The sequence below is a fragment of the Argiope bruennichi genome, chromosome 7, assembly GCF_947563725.1.
Source record: "Argiope bruennichi chromosome 7, qqArgBrue1.1, whole genome shotgun sequence".
NCBI lineage: Eukaryota > Metazoa > Arthropoda > Arachnida > Araneae > Araneidae > Argiope > Argiope bruennichi.
In genome coordinates this window covers 129,937,149-129,962,244 of record NC_079157.1, presented here as the reverse complement: position 1 = coordinate 129,962,244, position 25,096 = coordinate 129,937,149, and the positions used below count along the sequence as shown (strand labels likewise).

The 25,096-nt window shown below is 27.3% G+C and overlaps 1 protein-coding gene across 2 annotated transcripts in view; it reads right to left on the bottom strand.

Annotated features, from left to right (window-relative positions):
• The window catches only part of LOC129975760 (cytosolic endo-beta-N-acetylglucosaminidase-like), a 31,185-nt gene extending 10,723 nt beyond the window's left edge, over positions 1–20,462 (bottom strand). Inside the window, exons 1-9 of one of the 2 annotated variants that reach the window (XM_056088960.1) lie at positions 19,493–20,462; positions 18,678–18,835; positions 15,616–15,764; positions 10,023–10,177; positions 8,313–8,461; positions 6,093–6,261; positions 4,075–4,178; positions 2,789–2,897; positions 927–1,096 (exon numbers count right to left, since the gene is read on the bottom strand). In XM_056088960.1, the coding sequence (XP_055944935.1) occupies positions 927–1,096; positions 2,789–2,897; positions 4,075–4,178; positions 6,093–6,261; positions 8,313–8,461; positions 10,023–10,177; positions 15,616–15,764; positions 18,678–18,835; positions 19,493–20,356 (2,027 nt within the window). In that variant the 5' untranslated portion in view covers positions 20,357–20,462. The remainder of the gene's footprint in view (positions 1–926; positions 1,097–2,788; positions 2,898–4,074; positions 4,179–6,092; positions 6,262–8,312; positions 8,462–10,022; positions 10,178–15,615; positions 15,765–18,677; positions 18,836–19,492) is intronic. The other variant, XM_056088961.1, reaches the window with a different exon arrangement.
• Positions 20,463–25,096: the final 4,634 nt, after the last annotated feature.

The window sequence follows — 25,096 nt, the reverse complement described above, 5'->3', positions numbered from 1 at the left end:
TGAGATCTCACTGTATTATACTCTGTTTGATGATCCAGTAAAGTAATAATTTATAATGCTACTATATTTATTTGAATATTATTTCCTTATAACTAAATACTTTTTTTCATAAATGAGGAAATCATCAACAAATAATTTTTGTTAAATATTCAAGAATTTTATTACTTTAATCCATCATATATATTTTAAATAAATAATTAAAATAAAATAAATAATTAACATGTAAATTAAGTTAAAAGTGTACTGCAATATGAAACAAAACTGACGTTATTAAAACAAGTACTTGATAATGTGCACTCTAAAGAGTGTAAAATGCATAAACCTGCCACTCCAGTAATATACAATACAAAGCATTTTGTATTACGTTTTGTAATATAATGCGGAAAAAAAAGAAAAAAAAAACTGAGTATGCTGTATTCTAACTGTACTTCTTTTCTTTAGTGGACTGAAACTAGCATTTGATACAAATATACAATTTCAGGATCACATTCAAATGTCAAATATCATTTCTGCAATTTGAAGTATTTTTAAGTTATGGCCATCATATACAAATGCAGACCAATACATCCATCGGTAGATTTAGGTCTACATTTGACACATATCAACAATACTGATAAGTATAATGAACATAATAATTCAGAAATCATACAAGCGTACATGAATGAAATTTGGTATGTGAGCTTGATATAGAAATTATAGATCTGTATCAAATTTTAGAACTCAATAGGTCTAGAGGTACCAAATTTATACTCGATTCACTTTGTTGTGATTTAAAACTTAAATCAAAGCATTCTATTTTGTGCAAGCACACAAAAATGTCTGCTATAGAGAGTGTTTTCAATCTATTTTTTAAAATTATTTTTTAAAAGGGATATTTATATAAATTATTATCAAAAGAAAAGGAAAACTGAAAGAAAAAAAATTACTTAAATTCAATAGCCTTTTCTTCATTAATGATACTTCCTGATAAACACAGGCATCCTCCACCATTAAATGCATCATCACTGTATAATGTAAGGCCTTTTTCTGGTGAAGAGTAGTAAATTGGTTGTGGCTGCTGAAGATTCATGTTATACCATGGTTTATCATCTATCACCTGAAAATCATCCATCACTGATAATATGGATTTCATAAACTAAGACACTTTTGTGCAAAAATTTCATAAATTACAAAAAAAAAAAAAAAAAAAAAAAAAAAAAATCCACAGATAACAGAAAATAAAATTCTGACTTAACAGTAACAGTACCATGGTTCATCATCTATCACCTGAAAATCATCCATCACTGATAATATGGATTTCATAAACTAAGACACTTTTGTGCAAAAATTTCATAAATTACAAAAAAAAAAAATCCACAGATAACAGAAAATAAAATTCTGACTTAACAGTAATAATTTTATCCAAGATAAAGAAAATGATAAATTAAAGTTATGCGCCTCTCCAAAAAATAAGCAAATATGAAATTTTTTAAAAAACAGCAACAAATAAATAAATAAAATTAATACAGAAATACCTGGTAATCTGAATATTTTCAATACTTAAAAATTGAAATAAATTTTGAAGACATTCTAATGGATAGTTTTAATTAAAGTATCAAAGCTTAAAAATCTAATATTTCATTAAAAAATCAATTTAAAACACTGACAATGGCAGATTTGCCTATTTCTCCTATGGCAATATTTTACTAGCATCATTGTCCTGAAAAAGTCACTTTAAGCTTGAGATACAGATTTTAAAAAATATATTCATATTCAGGTGAGTTTTGAATTATTCTCATCCATCTGTCCCTTGATAATGTTTACTAAACATTGAAGAGGAAAAAATTCCATTGAAAAATTTCATATCACTTAAAGTGTTTTTTATTATTTGTTGAAAGCGAAAAAAAGGGGGGGATTGAAATGTTTAGACGATGCATGCTTTAATTCATCATAGATATTCTAAAATTGTATCTTAATGAAACTTAATAAATTATTATTTTAATTCAAATACTGATAATGAAAATAGGGAAAATCAAAATGGATAATATAGTAACTGACAAAATGTAAAGAGAAAAAAGAATTTAACAAGACTACCTAACAGGAACCGATGTAGATTATATATATATATATATATATATATATATATATATATATATATATATATATATATATATATATTACTCTCCCTCTTTATATTAAAGCTGGTAGCCGGTAGCTGGTAGGTGAAATAAGAGTTGGAATTAAAGAAAATTAAATCTGTATTTTTTTTTATAACAGAATACCAATATGGCAAAAAAGGGGAATGAAAACTGAACTGCTGGCTCTATTTCATCTTTGCATTAATATTCATCATTAAGAAAGCTGTTGTTAAGATGTTGTGATCTATATATGTAGGGTGGAAAAGTAATGAACAATACAGATTGTAAAATATTTGCCAAGAAAAGAAAAAGGAAGACAGACAGAAATATTATTATGTTTCACCAATACTTTCATCATTTTTTCAAAAGACTGATTCAATCCTAATAGTTATCTTATGGTTATATTATTTTATTAAAGTTGGAAATAAATGTCAGAATCCAAATATTACTTATTTTTAAATTAATTTTTTAAATATACTTTTAATTTTTAATATGAGCTTTTTAATTTTAAGGGAAAGGCTATTTTATATACAAAACTGGGATATTTTTCCAAACTTAGGCAGGCAGTTAGAAATCGAAGTTCTTCCAAATAACTCATAATATTTGGTTAGTTTTTGATCTACCCTTGTAATAAAATAATAATATATTGTTTAAGTAAATAAAACTGTCACCTTTCCATTCCTAAACATTTTATCACCAAATCCAGGACAAAAAGATGAACAATATGGCAAGTCTCCAAAAATTCTGGGGGGAATCAATTCTTGTAAGGAACCCCAAAATCTAAAAAAGAAAAAAAAGTTGTTTTAAATAATATTTTTGGTTTTCCTAAAGTAAAATGGATTATTTTTTAGACACCAAATTTTAAGTAAAAAATCTATACATAAACTAAAAAAGAAATTTTAATTAATTTAAATTTAATTAAAATCGTGTAAATTTCTTGCTGTTTCCTAAAATATAAATCCTAATAATATATTATACAGAAAAAAATTTTACATTATGCTAAAATTCAGAAAATTATTTCTTCAATTCCACAAGTTTCACGACTGTCATATTTTCCAACTCAATTTTAGATTATTCAAAGAAGAGTGTTCAAAGCATAATGCCATTACAAATCTCTCTAAATTCTTGAACTATAGAACACTTTTATACTGTTGCAAAGGATATAAAGTGTTTCTATAGTTCAAGAAATTTCTTTAAATATATTCTTTTTATATAGAGATTTCAAAAGTTATTTTTTAATGTTCTATTCTAAAATGCAAACAGAGTTCTCTTCAACACAGTTCTCTTTATACTAAAAGAAAACAGGAGTCAGATAATATTCTTTTGGATTGCTTAGACCTTTCATATTAAAGTTTAAAATGATATGAAATCAAATGGAAATATATGTAATTCACATTTTGGGAGAGTTAATTCTTAATTTTAAAAAAATATGAGTAATCCTAAGTAGGTAAAATTTTAGAGTAAAACAAAAATTATAACATTATTAAAAATCATTGACATTAATTTATGATTCATTTAAGTGCTATAATTTCACAACATTCACATTATTTTCATTTTATTTATGCACCAGAATTTCAAATGCTATTATTTTCTATTCATGCACTATTTTCTCTTTCTTCCCTAATTTATTACTTATTCTCCTTTGTAATCATTAGCTTTCAGCTCATCAATTATCAAATATAGCATATAAGTAGATTTAAATTGGTTGCATTACTAAATCAATGCTATTAATACATTAAATGCAAAAACTGGTGACTGAAAGTAGTTAATTATGAATAATTAGAGAAATTTTCCACAAAATTATACTAAAAATGAACAGGATAACAACATCTATCCAAGCAAAAACATTTTAGAATTTTTTTATGAATAATCAATGCAACTGTTGATATTGCACCAATATTGATTAGCATTCTTTAAATTTCAAGAGACAGTTAAGTGAATTTAATTGTTCTTTTACTTGAATTGATTTTCTTTAAAGTCCTTTATTTCAAGACATTCATAGACCCATCCAGGAGCAAAGATTCCAGCCGATAATCCATGTTTTCTAATTTCTTTGACAGACTGAAAGAAAAAACTAAGGATATATATCAGATTTATTATAACACAAGAAATGATTTTTTTTCAAACATAATTTAAATGTTCAAAAATATGCAATATATTTAAAAAAAATAATCATATTATTTGTTGCATCCAGATCATTTATATATTATTCACTTGGTAAAATAGCACAAAAATACTAAACCAATTTTTTTATTATAATAATTACTCTAATGGCTTCCAATATAAAATACTTTTCAATTTAGCATCTACCATTAAATAAAGCAGTTCAGGTAAATTTGCAATGCTATTTTATAAGAAATAAGCTCATCTAGACAGTGCTGCAAACAAATTTCCTTTTAAATTACAGCAGTTAATAATATTTTAGTTAGTAAATGATTATCAATTTTCATATGCTGCTGGTAAAGTCCAAACATGTCATATTTTATTGATTTTTTAAAATACTTGTTTTATTTCAAAAACAAAAAATTAAACAGATTGATAATAAAACTTTCAAAATAAAGAACTGCTAATTTTGCTATAACATTAAAATCAGTTATTTTCTTAATCCCATTGTACACAAAAAATATTAGATAATACAAAGAGTGCTGAAAAAATTATGCGTATAACAAATAAGATAGGTGAGATCTAAAGCAGATATATACACGGAATTACATATTTCTGATTTAGTCCCATATTTATTCATTAAACCTAAATATTTTCTAATCCATCTCTTTACAGATAATTTAAAGAAATATCTTACACTAATTTGATATCAAACCAACTTCTGTGTTGGCACTAGCAACTGACACAGGTAGATTTATTTATTTATTTTTTTATGTACACAAATGAATAATAATCAATGATATGATCATAAACTTCAAGTTTTATTTATGCTTTTATTAATGCTCGATTGTAGCAAAAACCCAGACGTATGACAGTTCTTTTAAGTAGGCTATAGAGTTTAAAAGAAAATGGATGTGGAAATTTCCAATCAATAAGAATGTTATTAGGTTGTTTTTATCTTGGAATTTGGTATATTTTCACCTCATAGGACAACTGGAAGTCCTTCAAGTGAAAATATAATGAAGTCTCTACGATTAATGAGCTATGGTCTGCTGATTTATAATGTTTTCTTTCAATTTTCTTTCTGTTCATAAACATCATTTCAGGGGAACAATACTTTTAATGTAACTAAATATTACCCTCTAAACAGTACTACTACAAATAACATATTGTATATTATATATATATAAAACAATCTGCAAATGTGCATAAGATTTGCTACTATTAATTTTTTTTAGCTCATGTGTATCAATCATATCCAGGATATTGTTAACAAAATAACAATCTATTTAAACAACATATCTACTAGCTTTAAATAAATGAATATACCTTTAAATGATCATATAAATTAATTTTTAAAATTAAATATTTGCCCTTTTAACAAAATAAGGCACATACATACAAACAATAGTGAGATGCAAACTATTTTTGAATTAATATTGTAGAAATTCCCTTTGTTAGATATTTTCATATCTTCCCACAGCAAAGAATTCAAAAGAAATGAACACGAAGATTTATTTTTTAATTTACATTCCAAGAAACAAATGTATTTATGAGAATGAAAAGAGTGAAAACTTTAAGTTGTAAATAGTTCAGGAATACAAATTCTACCAACTATTGAAAAGATATAATCCACATCTCTAATTCAGAGAATAGCAAGAATTTATTGTGAGAAAAAAGATTTGCGATTGAATCAGAGTTATAAGCTCTATTAATGAAAGACATTAGTTACAACTCAAATTGAGAGAAACAGATTAATTTATGTTAGTAAAAATATTATAATATCAAATTTGGAACCTATTAGGAATACAAATATTAATATAGCATTTAAAATATCCACATATATAAGCATAAAAATAACTTTGCACTAACAATGTCTGTTGAAAATCCTCCTTCTGTAAAACAGTTGCCTCTTCCAAACACATCAACTCCTACATAAACATCTGCACAGCGATCACCTGCTTGAAGTTTTGTAAGCAGCAATTTCTCTTCATTCCAGTGATAGTCCAAAAAGATTGCATCAGCATTCAGAAAAAATACTCTGTGGAAAAGTAAAATCAACATAAATATGTATCATGTGATCAAAAATATTCATATACTTTCACATTCATGCATTTTTCTGAAATTTTGCAAAATGGCTGAAGGAATAACCTAAAATTTCAAACAAACAAACACAAAAAAAAATTCTGAAGTAAAAAATATTCTTAAACTCATACTTTATTGTCAAAATCCATGTGAAGGGCATTTAGAGGACTGACAAGATATTGATAAAGAAGAAAATAATTTTAGCACCTCCCATTTTACAAAAAAAATAAATAATAAATAAAGATTTGAAACCTTCAACCATCATTTGGATTGCTGTGGACAATATTTAAATGCATTTTTCATAAAAACAACATACTTATTCAGGAAGACACAAAGGTGTGTTTTTTTATTCCAAGTTTTTTCTTCTAGCTTTTTTTCCTTATAAAATGCAGTGTTTTCACATAAATTATATGAAACTTACAGATAATATGACTAAGTAGAATTAAACAGTTATATTAAAAATTTAAGTAAAAATAGCACATTTTCTTTTTATAATTTTAAAAACATATATCAGCTATTTTCTTAAAGATTTCAAACAAATACTATTAAGACACAGAAAAATATTGTCATTGCAATCTGCTGAATCTCAATTGCTCTTTACAAGAATGGCAAGCAATTCTTGCAGAAACATTCCCAAAACTGATGGATAGTCTTCCTTTAAAGTAGCAGTCATCTTTACAATGATTTCACATTATATTATTGAATCATTCTACTGCAGGATAAACAAATCATTAATGTGATTTGTTCATCCTGTCAATCCAAATCTGTTTATTTAATCAATTTTAATTACATTGCAAATTAAATTACATAATGTTAGAAGGACAATATCTGCACAATAATAAAAAAACAACATAATAAAACACTTTTTAAAATTTATGATGCTTAATTTAGTGCAATTTATGATATATATCTAATTTATAAGTATAAAAGGGCATTTATTAAATTTTCGAACTTTTATAGAATTTAGTATAATTATTCAAAGAGTGAAGTCTAAGAGCATGAACATGTGCAAAATCCTTCAACTAAGCTTTCCCTTGAAAGCAAATGATTAATGCAATGCCACAATGATTAATGCAATCTTTCTGAATCTTAATGCTATTTATTGGGATTTTTAGAAAAGTTGCTTTATATATCTGACTTTGAAAATGTGAAAAGAAAAATGTGTTGTCTTTCATGTTCAAAAATTTGTTTTTATTTTTAGCTATAAATGCTCATATTTTTCTCACACATTAATGAAATTTATTTCAATTTTAATTTAATATTATTAATTTAAATATTATTATTGTTAAGTATTACTTATTATTACTAAGTATAATTAAAATAATATTTTAATTATATTTAGTCATTTTTTTTTAAGTTTCATATAATTTATTTGAAAACATTGCTTTTATAAATGAAAAAAACTAGAAGAAATTTGGACTTTTTTTAAAACACACCTTCATATCTTCTCAAATATGCATGTTATTTTTACAAAAATACATTTAAGTATTGTCCACAGCAACTAAAACGATTCTGAAAACTTCAAATAATTATCTGTTTTTGTGAAATAAGAGGAGCCAATTTTTTTTTATTTAATTTCTTCTTGTCTTATTACCTTAAATGCAATCCTGATGAATTTACAATGAATCCAAACATAAAATACATTAATCCAAAAGATATACTTTTGATTACATTATGTATATGTATGTATCACACAAAGACAAAAATATACAAAAGCATGCAAATGCAAATTATAAAAATATAATACAAATAAAAGAAAATTACTATTTTGCAGCAATTTAATGTGTTTATTATACATATTTAGCTAAGTCGCCCAACCATATATGAAAATCTGTAAAGTATTTTTCATTATGATAAAAAAAAATTCTGTAAGCAATCTAAAAAAAAAAATGAATAATTTCATAACATTGAGATCACTCTCAAAATACAGTAAATTATATCAGTGATTAAGCTATACACACCTCTTTTATAACATTAAAGATTTAATATTTTGAGTCATTTATTTACCTATTCAGATCATTCAAACAATTTTGCCATGATAGATCACCATTTTTAAGAACACTGTCATACCAAATCACTTGAGATCCAGGAATGTATGCATGCATCATAGTTGTTAAAGACTTCACAAAATACTTCAACAAAGGAATTTGATATGGCTGTAAATAGAAGTAAAAATATTATAACTTCACTGCATGACTATCTTAATGACTATTATATATAACAATTTTCAAAATATAAAGATTTAAAATCATTTACATATCCTACAATTTATATAAATAATCTCAGTAAAATAAGATTTACAAATTATCTTTAACTGTATTGGGATTTGAAAAACTGCACTGAAATATATTTAAATGTTTAGGCAAATTTTTAAAGGTCTATGGTAGCATGATAATTAGATCTCAAAACAGGAGGGTTCTTTGAAATCTAATATTACCATCATATATGTGGACCAGGAATGTGACACAGATAATCAAAGACTGAGAAAAAGAAATTTGTAGAGAGGTAATAGCTTATATACTGTTCTTATGAATAAAGCATAGTTTGAACTACAAAATTTACCTCCCAATAAATTCTTGGATAACTTTAAAATGAAAAATTAATCTAACGAAACTAAGTTAATTCCAGATTTTTTTTATTCTTCATGCCATTCATTAATTTCCATTAAATTTCATTGTTTTAGCTTTACTTATTCCAATATATAAATATATCTAGATATGCACATGAATAATATTATAAAGCATACAGAATAATATTAGAACATTACTGAAGCATCATAACAATGCAAAATTTGATTAGCAAATTAGAGCAATTAATCTCTCTCTCTTATATATATCTTCATGTTAACTGAAATTATGAATGTTTTGAAACTTCTAGAATATTATTGCTATTAAATCTAATAAATACATGCAATGGATTTCAAATTAGCTAAAAGAAAATGAAATAAAATATCATACATTACGATTAAAATACATTACTAAGAAATATTAGCAAAATATGATATTGATATATATGATATTCGATTTACTAATATGAAAGAAATGAAGAAACTTATATAATAAAAACTAGGTCCCTAAATACTATTTGGGAACCATTAAATTTCAAAACATGTATGAAAAAATCTTAAAATGGGTGCAGAAACAAGAAAGAGCTTTCCCTCTTTTCAAATAACTGGAAGTTAAATAGTAATTCTATTCAACAACTAATGACAACTACCATTGTTCTTGTCTTTACTCAATAACAGCCAATCTTCTCATTACACTTGAGACTGCTGAATAGGATTATTATTTATTAGAATATAGATAGATTATTTCCATAGAGGGAGCAAATTCCTAATAGTTTAATACTACAGAAATTGGGTATATACAAATGGCAAAAATTCTGCTGTTATAACATATATACCGCTTGGAGAGAAAAAACTCAAGTCTGATGTCTGCTTTCATAAAAATCACTATTAATTTTCTTTTCCTTAGGTAATATCAATAAATATAATAAAATCTGAACTTTATAAAAATAATAAATATTGTAATTTCCACAATTTTTTAACAAGAGCATCCCATATTCTAAGAAATTATAACTTCTAAGTCAATTTTCCTACTATAGATCCACATATCAGCACATATTGCAAAACTTTATTTGCTACACTTTTTAACAAAATTCCCTGATGGTAAAGATTTTGCCAAAATACAATAAAAATTCAGCATTAAATCGACTAACCTTCACTTCATTTTCAATATTTATTAGCCATCCATCAAAGTTGTAATAGGTTGCAATATTGACCAACTGCTTGCACAATTCATGAATTGATTTTTTATCAGTGAAAACATTTTCAAAAACTTCCACACCTTCATCCCATTCAGTTATGAAAGTACCTAAAAAATTAATTTGATGATCAGTTTCATAAAACAAATTATTTTAAATCAGAAATTAACAAAGTGTTTAAAATTTAGTATGATTATGAAAGTTTGAACTTGATTTACATATCTTCCAAAATTTAAAATATTTTTCTTGATTAAAAAAAATAAAAGTTCTTAAAATAAACACTGATAATAAAATGAAATTATACATCAGAATTTAATACAATGGAAAATGTGATTTAAAAGTTTTTAAAAATTATGCTTTTCATTAAAATTTTCATTGCTGAATTTACTTTTACATCAGTATGAGGTCATAATATAATTAAAACTAAATATAAAATATCATTACTTTTAGAACCTAGAAGATCATCATTAAATTGATTAAAATAGTTTCATGTACATTTATTAAGCTTTAAAAAACTCTGCAAACAAGTAGGAGTAGTTAGCCCAAAAGTTTCTCACATGCTCCCAAGTAAAGATGTTATCTATTTTACCTGTTATCTTATCGCTAACATGAAAACATTGGTTCATGAATATTATATGTGCTCAGAGTTTAATTATTATGAAATAAAAGAATGGGAAGACAATACGAGAAACTTCTGATCCTTACACAGAGTGATTGGTAAGTGTTTAAGTGTTTTTTGCTTCATAATACAATGAAGAAAATTGAACATGAAATATGGTTGCCTTCTATTTGATGGAATGAAATTGCGATTGAATGTACAGGTTGATTAACAGTCAATAGATATGATTCAAATTTGATATTGATCCACATTTTAGATGCTACAATGTGTACCAAATTTTAGTTTTTTGCAATTAGTGGTAATCCACTTGCACTCAGAGAGAAAGGCAAAGGCAAAGCTTCATAGAAATGTACAAATTTGGTGTAAAGAATTTCATTTGATCAGTAATTTAGAATTGTTGTGTTCATAGACAGGTGTGTGTGTGCGTGTGTGTGTGTAACTCCAAAAATGTGTTTTGTGGATTCAAAGAAACTGAAAATTCATCAAAATCTAGAGATTAGAATTTTTTTTAATTATATTTTCTTTATAAATTTTTTATAATAGAAAGCATAAAAGGAGAGAAAACTCGCCTTTCTAACCTGAAAAAAATATATGGTCAATTTTCTTATCATTACTAAAAATCCATCTAAAGCGATGTTATAGTATGCCTTATCAACATATAATATACTTAAATTGCTTTTATAAGCTTTAACCTAATCTAAGATCAAAAATTAGTAAAGCCGGTTAATTTTTTCATACAATAGTATGAGGAAGAAATAAGTTTTTTGCTTAAACTAGGGAGAGAAATTTGACATTTGATTTAAATGCCCTTGATTATATAAATTTTTACATGTAAATAGTTCTGTGTACATTTAGCTCCATCAATTTGAAGATTGGCGAACCGGCTGGTCGCCAAAGGCGGTTAGTATATATATAATGTTAGAAAATGGTTTTTGTACTGTCAAATCTTGAAAGAATTTGCAGTTGTTTAAAAATAGGCATAACTCTGTTTATTGATAACTTGATTGATTAAGAAGAAATTTAAATAATGTTTTTAAAATTATTTATGCAAAATTGAGACATGACAAGACAAAAAAGCAGCACAGCTTCGCTTCTAAAAATGTGAAGCAAAAGGTAAATAGATAAGTAAGTTTGCGGCTTTTAACAGTTTGGAAAGAGTGTGTGCCATTTTTGGGAATGATACAGGAGCCAAACCTAAAGAATAGCTAGGACAGTAATTTAAGACTGTTAAAGTTACTGTTATTACACTTAAAAGGCTTGCGTAAACTTGTGCAATTAAGAAGTTCAAGTGTTTTTAAGTTTGAATTTAAATTGACAGGATAATTTTATTAACATTGTCAAAATGAAATTATTATATATAAGTTTTTTTAAGAATTCATTAGAAAGAAGTAGCTTTTAAAGAATTTTTATATCTCTGCAATAATTAAACTATGATAACTATTTTAATTCTTAGGAAAATGATAATTTAAAATTATTTCTAGAGTTATACTATCATTATTATGACCAGACACTGCATAGTTAGGGCAATCCAGTCTTTGGTTCTTCATATTAGACTCACCCTCTACTTGTTCCTTAGGTTGAAAGGAAAAGGAAAATCTAATTAGTGTATTTTCACATTAAAATAGTTGAAAAGTATGAAAATCGGTATTCCATAGCGATATTTAAAATTTAGGATTACGTTTAGGTTTAGATTTAGATTTCTGGCGCAAGATCCTGTTGCAGAATATGCTGCGCCGAAGCAACTTAAAATTTTTACAGCAAGATAAAAAGTAGTTTATCGTTACGAGAAGTGAAACTGACAGTGTTCAAACTAGTCAAAAGTTAAGGAAAGAAGGTATTAAAACCTCAAGTTAAATTTCATGGATGATACCAACATCTTTAAAGTATGAAAAAAACGTTTGGATGATGCGACTCACCCTATAAAAAATCTAAGGTAAAATTGTAGGACTTAAAATGCTTCCAACGAAGATCGGTAAAACTTGCGCATTCTATTAAAATGCGTCGGATTGTTAAAATATCTCCACAATTAAAACATACTGGCGGTGGCTCGGCAAAAAGTAAAAATCTGTGTGTCAAGCGAGTGTGACCAATGCGTAGTCGGGATAAAATTACATCATAGCGCCTGCTTAGTTTTGAAGACCAGTTGGCCAATTGTGGTTTAATAAAGTGAAGTTTGTTGTTAGTTTTCATGTCCCATTGATTTTGCCACTGGCGATAGCACCAATGAATAATAGCTGTACGCAGATCTTTATAAGAAATATGTTGGGGCAAAATTACGCTCGCTGACTTAGCTGCTGTATCTGCGATTTCATTTCCAGAAATACCCATGTGCGAAGGGATCCAGGAAAGCAAAACTCTAATATTTTTTAAACATTGAAGTCGGTATATCTTCTTCACTTCCTATAGAAGTGGATGACCGAGAGATGAAGAGTTTAGAGCTTGCAGAACACTCAGAGAGTCCGTGTAAATAACAGACTTATGGATCTGTTGTTCATCAATATATTTGAGGGCTAAGTAAATAGCAGTTAATTCCGAGGTAAAAACAGAAGTAAAAGGATGGAGTTTATAACTTATAATGCGATGACCATGAACAAATGCGCAACCCACATGATGAGGTGACTTAGAACCATCCGTAAAAATGGGTTCATAAGAACAATAAAATTCACGATGATATTTAAAAAGTGAAATAAAAACCGAGCTCTCAGTGTCTGATTTTCTAAATTATTTAAATGGGTCTTCATAGTGTAATTTATTTTCTATCCCTGGAGCTGAATTTGGACTATCATCCGCATATATTTGTATATCGGTAAAATCATTTGGTAATATTCTTCGTATACGCAATCCCAAATGAGGTATGTAGGATTTGCGCGAATTAAACAAACGGTCGTTAACGTCATTCTGGATTTTCCCATGAAAAGGATGGCGTTTATTGGATAAAATACGATAGAAATAAAACAATGATAGCTTCAATCTCCTATTAGACAAATTTAAAATTTAGGATTGAAAAACTACATTACTACTGCAAATATGCACATTTTTATTTGTGTTTATATATAATATACCAAATATATTAGTCAGATTCAAGTTCAGCTATACCGCTGAAATCAGTCAACTAAGAAAACTCTGCAACAAGATTCAAATGCTATAATCTAAACAAAATAAATTTTAATGAAAGTTTCTGCAATCAAATCAAGAAGAACCTAATGATATTATCTTGATTTTAACTCACTTTACTGAGTTACCACTCTTTATTTACTGAGGAACCTCTATTCTGTATTTATGCCTGAATCTGGGCAACAAGGGGCTTAAAATGCAAAGAACAATGTTCTTATCCATTGTCATAATATAATAGAAATCCCGTCTTACCTATTACTTACACACCATTATATGATATGAGCAGCTGAAATGTCATAATATTATTACCAATCTGTGACAATATTATATAATATTATGTAATGTTGCTTCCCAGCACATTTAGTTTAATCACTGGAAAGACCGTTTTACGATCAGCTCTGCTCAATGCTGATCGGGTGCCGAGTCTGTGATCCCAGAGCTTGGAGACAAACTTGGTGATAAAATAGATAACACTGGAAACTTCCAGAATTGTAACGATTCTGCCAATAGGAACCGAGATATGCCTGTTTGTTTCAGAACCTTCTCCAACCGCTTCCGGGAACTATAAAAGGCGGCAGTCTCAAGTCGAAAGAAACTGGACATCTTGCAGCATGGAAAGGCAGTAGAAATTACCCGATCGGAACAAGGATTTAGGTACCCCCCCCCCCCAATTCAGCGCATCAAAGTATCAAAGATCACCAGCACCCACACCCACCACCAGAAACAAGGATGAACTCAGCTTTGGAGGACCACACAGCCGCAGAAATAAATGACATAAGAGGTGTTAGAAGCCCTTAAAGAAATATACTAAAAGAATTCCCAGGACTCATAAAAGAGACTAAATTAGCAGGGAAAACAAAACACTCCTAAGAGAAGAAGTTAATCATTCTCAACGCACTTATAGAATAACGTTTCCAGCTTTACCTACCCACTGCAAAATAACTCCACTCTGATTGGCTGCCCAGGAACAATGCTTTATCCAGCACCCAAGACCAAACAGAACTAAGAACCTCTCCTCACCACCTACATCCCTGACGTCGGACCATTCTGATTGGACACCGCCTCACCTATACTCCTGGCCTCTCAGCTTCACCAGTTTGGCTTCATTTACACTTCGGCACTCATGAAGTGCAGTCAGTTTCAGCACTCATCGAAAAAGACCACGGCAACATATTGACCGTAAGGTTCTATGTAATCTGTCATTACCGGTTATAAGCCCCTGCCGGAACTAGGCTCCCCATCAACCCATCCCACATGTCGAAGTCAGTCGTGAAACGAGTAGTAATCGTGGAAAGATTCAATGGCGAATTTTAGAATCAGTCCAACGAAGAACAACTGTTGTGTGGAGCTCAAGCAACTGCCGAATTGAGTTGTGTATCGAGTCCTAGTGTTTACTGTAGAAGCAGCATCGCGTCGTGTGAGGTGTAGCCAGTCCTGTAGTAGTGAATCGGCAGTTGGATACAGCTAAAGCGAGGAGACAGTGGATAAATGCAGGCGTTTGAAGAGACCGTAGAGTGATGCTACGAAAAGATCTTCTCCTGCTGAATTCTGTCTGGAAGCGTTATGTGCTGTAGTTGTTATTACTACAGATTACTACTTGTAGGCTACTGTTTAGTAGTGCGTACTGCTGTGTTCGTCTCGGCTGCATATTTTATGTCTGCGTATAATTGTCTTCGTGTTTAATAAAAGTCGTCGTTCGTTTTTGAGACTTGCTGATTGTTTTCACACCATACACCCACTACAAGCGAACCCGGTGAATTTACGGATTTAGTGGAATTGAAGTTCCGTAACAATATAATAGAAATCCATTCTTACCTATTACTTGTACACCATTAATATGAGCAGCTGAAATCCATGAGCAAGGAGGAATTGATACTAAATGGTGACTAAAATATCCAAAAATATCTACTGCAGCCCAATGCACAAAGAAGAAGCAATTTTCTTGATTAACACCATTAATATATCTGCAATTAGAATCTGTGTAAAAACAGAAGGATAAAAATCTATGAAATTATTAACAATAGATATGGCTGTTAGGTTTTTTAAAACAATATATATATATATATATATATATATATATATATATATATATATATAATTCTTATAAAAAACTTTTCCTCATCAATATATATATATATATATATATATATATATATATATATTAATTTATGAGATTTCTGTAAGAAAATTCTACCAAAGTTTTAAAGATGTGAAATAGCATTAAAACATATATAAATGCAAATATAAATGAAAATATAAATGAAAATCTAAAAAGCTGTGTAGTTCCCCCCCCCCAAAAAAAAATGATTTGGAAACAAAATTCAAATGGTTTTATGAAGAAAATAGCTCAAACATTAAATAAAATAAATTTCATATTTTCACACACACACACACACACAAAAATCAACTTTTCAACATAGTCACTTACTTTAATTAATAATTTTTAAAACAAAAGCAAATATGCAATGTATATTTTAAACAATAGCAAATTTAAAATAAGCATAACATATCAAATTGTTAAATTTCAAATGTTATAAATTCATAAAGTGCAAGCAGAAGTAACTTAAATATAATAGTAAATATTAAAGAAACTAATATTAGTGAATGCAATAACACTTAATGTAATAACATGTAATAAAAATTATATATTATCATGTGAATAAAATGCCAATATTGTGATGATTTTATCACAATATTAGGCATTAAATTAAATCTTATTAGGAAAAAAAAAGCTTTTGCTTAAATAAAGTGTACTTAAAATGTTAATTTAAAGAAAAGTGTATTTTAAAAAATATTGGCTTATGTATAACGGACAATGGATATAAAATACGGAAGCATCTATAAAAAGATGACTTACTTAAAAGTTATTAATAAAAACCAATAGATAAATAATTAAAAATTAAAGTCACTTTTAGGATTTGTGTTTTATCCTGTGAATCATTAAATTTCATCTATTTGACCTATTATTTTGGATTCATAAATCATATTTTCTTTGAGTGAAAATTATAACTATATATATTTTACATTACATTGATTTGCTAACAAATGCAATTAGCAAACTATATAATCCTTACAAAAATCATATTAATGAATAAAAGATTACAAAATGGTGACAAAGAACCAAATTGACTTCTCTTGTGTAGTGCTGGATGAAAACAAGGATCAGAATATCTACACTTTAAATCATCTATTATAAATATACAGTCAATATGATATATTGAATTTTGAAAGTTACCTGCTGAAAACGAGACAGCAGATAATACATAAAAAGTTTCTGGTTTTCAGTAGTTTGACAATCTATAGTTAAGAATAATTATAAAAAAAAGATGACCCCCCCTTCCGCTCCCAGAAGTGGCATAACATTAGTCTGAGTAAGAGAAAGGAGTCAAATACTTCATGTTTTCATTTCAGAGTTAAATTAAAACAAAATAAGAAAAATGAAAAGAAAGAAATATAGATAATTAGTTCTCCTTTGTAGATCAATATTTTCTAACTGTTTTTACATAAAAAAAAGCATCATGTTAATGTATATCACTCATTTGCTACTCAATATATTTCAAAGCTATTTCAATATCATTTAATAGATTCTTATGAGTCATTTTAAAACTACAAATCTCAAATGGTTGTTTTCCAAGTTCATCTCAGCTTTTAAATAGAGGTTAGACTATTTTATCATCTAGCAATATACAAAATTTTCGCACACTTATCAAATGATCAGCAAAAGTTAACAATGCCATCTAATTGTTAATCACTAGAAGCACTTGTTGCATGGTAAACTGATAGTTTGACATAAACATTCAGCATGTAGGAAAATAAAAATTCATCTCACAAAAGCAAAATTAGTGAGTTTATTTACAGATTAATGATTTTCAATGTACTCACAACTTATGTCAGTAAAAATTAAATGTTGCTGACTGAAAAAATAATGCCCACTTTGAAAAATATTTTTTTTTCTCTTTACATTAAATTAAGCAATTAAAGAGCTTAATTGTTTGATTAATTAATTTTTTGTTTGTTTAGATGTATACATGTTTTCAATTTTGCATTCTGTTACTAGCAATGAAATATTCCATCTCTTTTCTTTTACAGTGATTGATAAAATAGGTTCCACATTCTTTATCTTTTTTTTTTTTTTTTTACTTATATAAATAATATATAATATTTGATTTTCAAATATATTATGCACAATGGAATAGTTATAAATTAAGTAGCACCTGAATATTGTAACAGTAAGTTTATTGCTCAGCTTCTTACCAAACATGACAATATCATATCAACCCTGCAAAAACTTGTCAAAAGTCTGCCATCTTAGATAAATGCAAGGCACAATATCAAATGGCTTTAAGGGTTGTAATACAAAATTGTAAGGATTACATTAAGCAAAATAAATAAATAAATAAAATAAATTTTTGGTGAGAAGACGTTAATTTTAAGTCAGACCCATTCTGACCTCAATACTTATAAGGGAGGGAAAACAGAATGAAATAATGATAAGGAGTGCAAGCATCTTTACAATATCTTATTGTGCAAATGTGTAATATCAAAAAGCTAGCCTTTAAGTCTAGTATTCCATTCAAAAATATCAACAGGCTTGAGGCATTTAAATTCTTTCAATATTAAAAGAAGTACTAAAGAAAGTAATACATTAACTAAAAACTAAATCCAATACTAAAGAAATCAATACATTAACTAAATACTAAATTTAATACTAAGGAAAGTAATACATTGTAAAATTATCTTTCTTTCCTTGTGTAATATTTTAAAATAATATTATCAGATACAGATAATATATTTGAAAATTTTAGATATAAGTAATTTGAATGAACAATCTACAAAAATAGAAAAAAAAAGAAAAGGAAAATTATTTAAATGATTACCTATCTTCCAAATATCCACCTTTCATATCATGGCAAACTAGAGTTTTAATGTAATTTTCGTCTGTTACTCTTTTTCTTAATGGGGCTGTGATATGCTTAATTGATGGGGGTTTCCAATTTTTAAGGTCATTCAAGGATTTTATTGGTAGACATTCATTCTAAAGAAATAACAAAAATATTTGAATAAACCAAATTGATAAAATTTTAATATTCAATTACCCTTAAATATGCTAACATAATCTATTTATTTATTTTTCAGTTATATAAAGGAAAATCACAAAATAACTGATTCAAACAATAACTCATGAAATCAAAATTAATATACACACTAAAAATATATGATAAAAAAACATATTAAAATAAAGGCTTATTGACAATATCATTTTTGATAGAATTTTAAAAATTTAAATCAGAAATTTGTAACATTTTCACTTATACAAAACTTTCTCAAATTTAAAAATGATATACTTTTATCATGTATTTAAAAATTTATTATTTAAAATAGATTTAATTACATATTAAATTATAGTTTTAAGAAATATATATATATATATATATATATATATATATATATATATATATATATATATATATATATATATATATATATATATATATAATTTCTTAATTTTAACATCCTCTAATAACAAATAATGTTTTTTTAAACATGTAATATGCAAAAAAAAAAAAAAAAAAATTATTAAAAGTATCTAAAAATTATAAATGAATTTATGAAGCTAGATATATTTATTAATAAAGCATTCTAAATAATATTGTGTAACAATATAATTAAAGCAGATCAGAATATTAATTACCTGTAAACATTTAATGTCAACATGCAACTCTTTTTCGTTATCAAAATATGATGCCAAGATTTCAGACAGATTCAAATTCTTTATTAAAATTTTTTCATTACTTGACATTAAATCTAATATTTTTGGGGGATTATAATTTTTACCATTAATTTTTAATTCTACATTAATAATTTCACCAGATGTGATATCCAATACAATTGTATATGTATCCCTTTCATTAAACCTATTAATTATTAACTGACAAGAACTATCTGGAGTAAACAAATAATTTTGTTTATCAAATTTCTTTTCAATAATCACTGATTTATGGCCATTGTCATAGAGTATTAATTTTTCCAACTTGCATTTATTTGGGGCTAATCTTTCAGCCTTTTCCTCAAAAAAACCATTAATATTTAAACATTGAGTATGATCAGTAAAATTAATATTCAAACTGTCATGCAAGTTTGTATCTTTCCCATAGTTATAATTAAAAAATGCATCAGAAAAATCAATATTTTCAGATAAAAGCAAATATTCTTTACCATCATTTTCACACTGAGCAATTCCATTAAAAAAAATATCAAACTCTGATAAAAACTTCTCATTATCAAGAACAGGACACTGTTCTATCATTGCATCAAGAAATTTCTTAGAAAATCCACTTTTCAACAAAGAAATATAGAGGAAGAAATACCCTTTTCTCTCAATAAAGTCTACTACTTTATTGAGCAAGTAGTTTTCATTCATTTCCAAATCATTGCTAAAATCAAGATTTTTCAAATCAGACAGTATTTTCTGTTCATTACTTTCCTTCCTAGTCTGTTTAGTTATTAATTTTAATTTTTCCCAATTTTTGTTTTCCATTCTTTTTTCGTCCTGCATAAACTAAATTTTAAAAAAAAAAAATTCTACAACGTCCAGTTTTATCAATAGTAGCCGATCCAACACATCATACACACTTGCAAAATTAAATAAAAACAAGGGTGTATTCAAGTGATATGTCAATCATTCCGAATCGATTCCGTATAGCCGATCTGACTTGACTGAACAGAACGGATCAAAGAGAAAGGAATGCTTCTGGTATTGCGGTGAAGGAGGGTTTACACACAGCCAGTTTTTAAGATTCCAATAAATTCAAGCAAATTCACAAGAAAGATCGCTGAAAGAGCAGACAAGTATTTGCTACTGTACACTTGATGCGCGTGCGTGATCTTACTAAATGAATTATATTGAAAGCAACAGTGATGATTATTTTATTTGCTATTCAGGATGTCAGGACCAGACATTAAACCGTTCCAAAGTCCAGATCCAAAACTCAAACAAAATTCTTGTCTACAATTACTTTAATTATAATATTTTTGCTATTGAGATTCTAATAATTAATAGATGGACAATTTTAAAACTAGAAAATGAACTTTAAAACTGGGAAAACTTTAAAAATAGACAATTTAACAATTGATTAGCAGTTTTCTTAAGAATAATTAATATTCTGTTCTTCTTTGCTATTTGCTACTCTTTACAGTATTTCGACAAAGACATGTGGCTCTTTTGAATTGTATTATGCATACATCTGTTTAGCAGGTGCTAGTCCTTCTCATGATAGCTGCCATTTGTCCTCGAATGAATAAAATTCAAAACTGATTGAAAACTAGAGGAACCAAGCTTGCTCATGCGTTGTCGAAAGAAATTTCGTTCTCGAAGCATCATTGTTTATTTGCTGTTTTGCGACCGGCGTTCATCTATATGACTTTTGTTGCGTTTCCGACTTTTTAACTTTACATCTATCTAAATTTTATACACAAAGTCATAACACACAGAGCGTGGGGTTCAATCTTATTGAACCCCACACTAAAGTTGGAACTCATCACTGTGATTAATTATAGAAGCACTGCTATCTACAGACAATCAATTACTCTTTATAATTCTGTTAATTAATATTAGAGAATACTGAAATTTAGAAGAAATAAGTGATTAATTCAATATTTATAGCATTTCGTTTGACACTAATTAATTTTCAACAATAATTTTCACATTTTAGATTACATTTACATTTAATTAAAGGAAATTAGTATTAATTAACCTCTTTTTTTTATTCAGATACTGACACTTTCTTTCATTGTTAAAAATTTACTAAGATATTTTTTAAAAAATGCTCTCGTTTTTTGTTTTTTTTTCGGACCATTAAAAGATTGTCAACATTTGAATTTTTATTTATTTATTTATTGCGCGATTCTTGAGATTTACTTACACTAAGATCTAATTCTGGAAAAAATATAATATATCATTACCTCAAATATCTTTATATTATTTTAGGGATTAAAATACTAATAATTGTCCCAAATCAGAGGCGCTATCTCATTAGGAAGTAAAATAAATTCGTACGCCAAGGGGTCAATATATTATATATGAGTATTTTATGAATAATCATCATTTTATCAAGAAATCTTAAAATTCTACTAAAAATTTAGAAGCACCTGAAATCATATAGATTTTGCCACGACGATTAACTGATTTTTTTTTTTTTTAAATACGTTTCCCGATTACATATTTATAATCCCGAATGCAGAATCTGAAGAATTTAAGTAATAATTTTTTAAATAAATTTAGTGCATACTTGGATAATCTCTTTTAGTGTTGCTAAAAAGCTACATATATTGATACATACCACATATATTGATTTTTTTATCGTCATTTACACTCGATAATAATAATACAGTCGATAATTTAATGTAATAATTGCAACCTATAAATTAAGTTGCAAAAAACGGATATTTTATAGTTAAATAAACTTAATTCATAATTATGGAATTTACTTAGTCCAGTGATTTATAATGAAATCACATTATCTGGCTACAGCAAATAACTCTTCTTAGCATGCCTATTGCACAAGAGTGTCGAGAATGGGACAACAGTCTTTGTCGCTATATGCCCCTCACTGTTTATATTCAAGTTCGAGTGTCGAGAAAAAAAGAGTGTTTCATTAAATTTAGCTTAGCCATAAACTAGATTTTAGGCGGAGAAATCTCACAGTGAAGCAAATAAAATAAATTTACCAATTCGTTACTGAGGAAGTAACAATTAAATTTTAAAAAATGACAGTTAATAACTATTTTCCATTAAATTCTGAATTAGGGAAAATGGCTCTATCGTCCTCTATATCTATATGTATAATTTAAAAGTATATTTCGCTAATAACTCCACTTGCAAGTAATCGAAATGCTCAATGGAAACAATTTCTTTCTTCTAACCCATGATAGCATCTTAGCCGAAAGACAAAGATTAGTCTGCGAAAATTATTCACTTATCAGCTTACTGATTATTCTGCACTTATATTTAATAACATCCTACCCACATTAAATAAAGAATAAAAGTAAACTGATCGCATGATATCCAGGATAAGTCAGGACAGGTCTGCATTTTTGAAGGCTTATCATCCATTTTTATTTATTTGTACGTAACTAAAATTAAAAATAAGGTTTATCGAAATTCAATAAAACAACTTGGTAACAGTGTTGCTTCATTCAAAATAAAGATTATGATTACCTCTACATGAATTAGAAAAAAAAAAGTAGTAAAATATATTGTTATACAAATGCTAATACATATTAAAAAACCTTATTTCTTTGTCATACAAGAAAAAGTTTTTATGAAAGCAACAGGCAACTTAGTTCTAATTCATTTTTGTAATTTGCATTCATGGTTGCCAAACTTTATTCAGCCTGCTGTGTTTCAGACGTGTTTTTTCCCACCCAATTGAAACCGAAATCTGATACAGAATTATAGCTGCAATCACAAACCAAATAGGACATATTTAAGTCATTGCGTTTTGCAGTTATCGCATAGGACATGCTTCTCAACGTACAGTCCAACAAATAATAAAGACCTTTTTGATTTTGGTTCACAATTTGACAGGCGTCTTCACTAAAGATGCTAAATCTGTGCACAGAGTTTTATCCATCTAACTCTCTTCGTTTTCTAGTTCGAATATAAATTACTGTGTTAACTTATATTCGAACAGGCCAGCAAGATTTCCCCTGAATATGTATTGTTGAAAATTTGATAGAAATCTAAGAATTTGGTGTACCGTAGTTCACAGTACACCAAATGTATGTATGTTCGTAGCCACATACCGAATTTCGTCCATCTGGCTGAAAGCGTTTTTGAAATATCTTTGTCATAGACAGACATAATTGCAAAAATGTATTTTTCGAACTCGGTTGGGCTGTCTAAAATGAGAAGATTCATCAAAATCTGGAGTTCATATTTTTTGACGGTTAAAATAGTTTTTCTATACTTCATATACGAGAAAGTAATAATATTTATTTATGAAAAAAATATAGAAATAAGGTAGTTAGGTCTATTTACAAGATCAAATTAACAAAGCCTTCACAAAAGTAAGCAAACAAAGTAGCATCAATTAGCGAACTTTAAGGGAAAAAAAAAAAAAAAAAAGACAATATAATGTTTGAAGTCTTTTATAGTTTAGAGAATTAATGAAAATTGTCGACAATTCTTTTTACGTATATCGGAAAATCGTACGTATTGATCTGAAAATAAAACTTTTTATAAATCATATACAAAAGCTTCCCCCTCCCCTTCTTTTTTTTTTATTTTTTGAGAAACTACTTCAGATTTGCAATGCAATGTTACAATTACCAGTATATGGTCCCTTTATTCCAAATTCTCGCAAGAGATCACGAACCATACTTAATCAAGTATTTGGGAATATTCCAGCTGTCAAAAGACGCCGAGATCTCAGCACAATCGATGCAAACCTGGGCCCAGTTATAACTCGAACTTACACACATATAGATTACTTATAAACTACTATATTGAGGAAATTTCGCACTTTGTCGAGGAATTTATAATCTTTAAACTAGATCCATTCTAAAATTTTTTAAATAACAGCTAAAAATCTGTACAAAGTTAAAATTTATAAATCGTAAAACATTTCGGCTAAATAAAGTATTGTTAAAAGAAATGTAAAAGCAACTCCTTTAGAGTGAATAATAGAGTGTTACTTGACTTTCACAAATTTATTTTTCCCTAAAAAAGAAAAGTTCTTTAAACATTTCAGTAAATTATTATTTCTTTATATTTAATACAAATTCTAGTAAAAATAGTTTAAATAAAAAAATAATTCAAAGTAAATTTAGTGGAAACTAGAGCATGTAAATCAACAATGTTATTTATTCTCCAATTTTAAATATTTCTGAGAATAAGTATCTGATGAGTGTCTTTCAACTGCTCCAACAGCTATTAATTTAAAATCGTCTTATTAATATTAATTTTTATTTCAAGTATATAAATTTAATCAAAATTTTTAATTAATTTAAAAAATATGCATTGAAAGTGTTATTTATCTATAATTAAATATACAAATAAAAGCATGGATTTAAAAATCTTATATCTATTGACAATATATATACATAAAACACATTAATCTTTTAGAGCAAAATTACATTATTAACAACTGAGAAAAACTTGTATAAAAGAAAGTATTAATAAAGCAACCAATTTGTTATATATATTGGAACTGCCCCTAATTTTTCTTCATATACTTTTCATGATTTTTTTTTTTCATTTTATATTTGAGGAATTCTCATTAAAAGACAAAAAAAT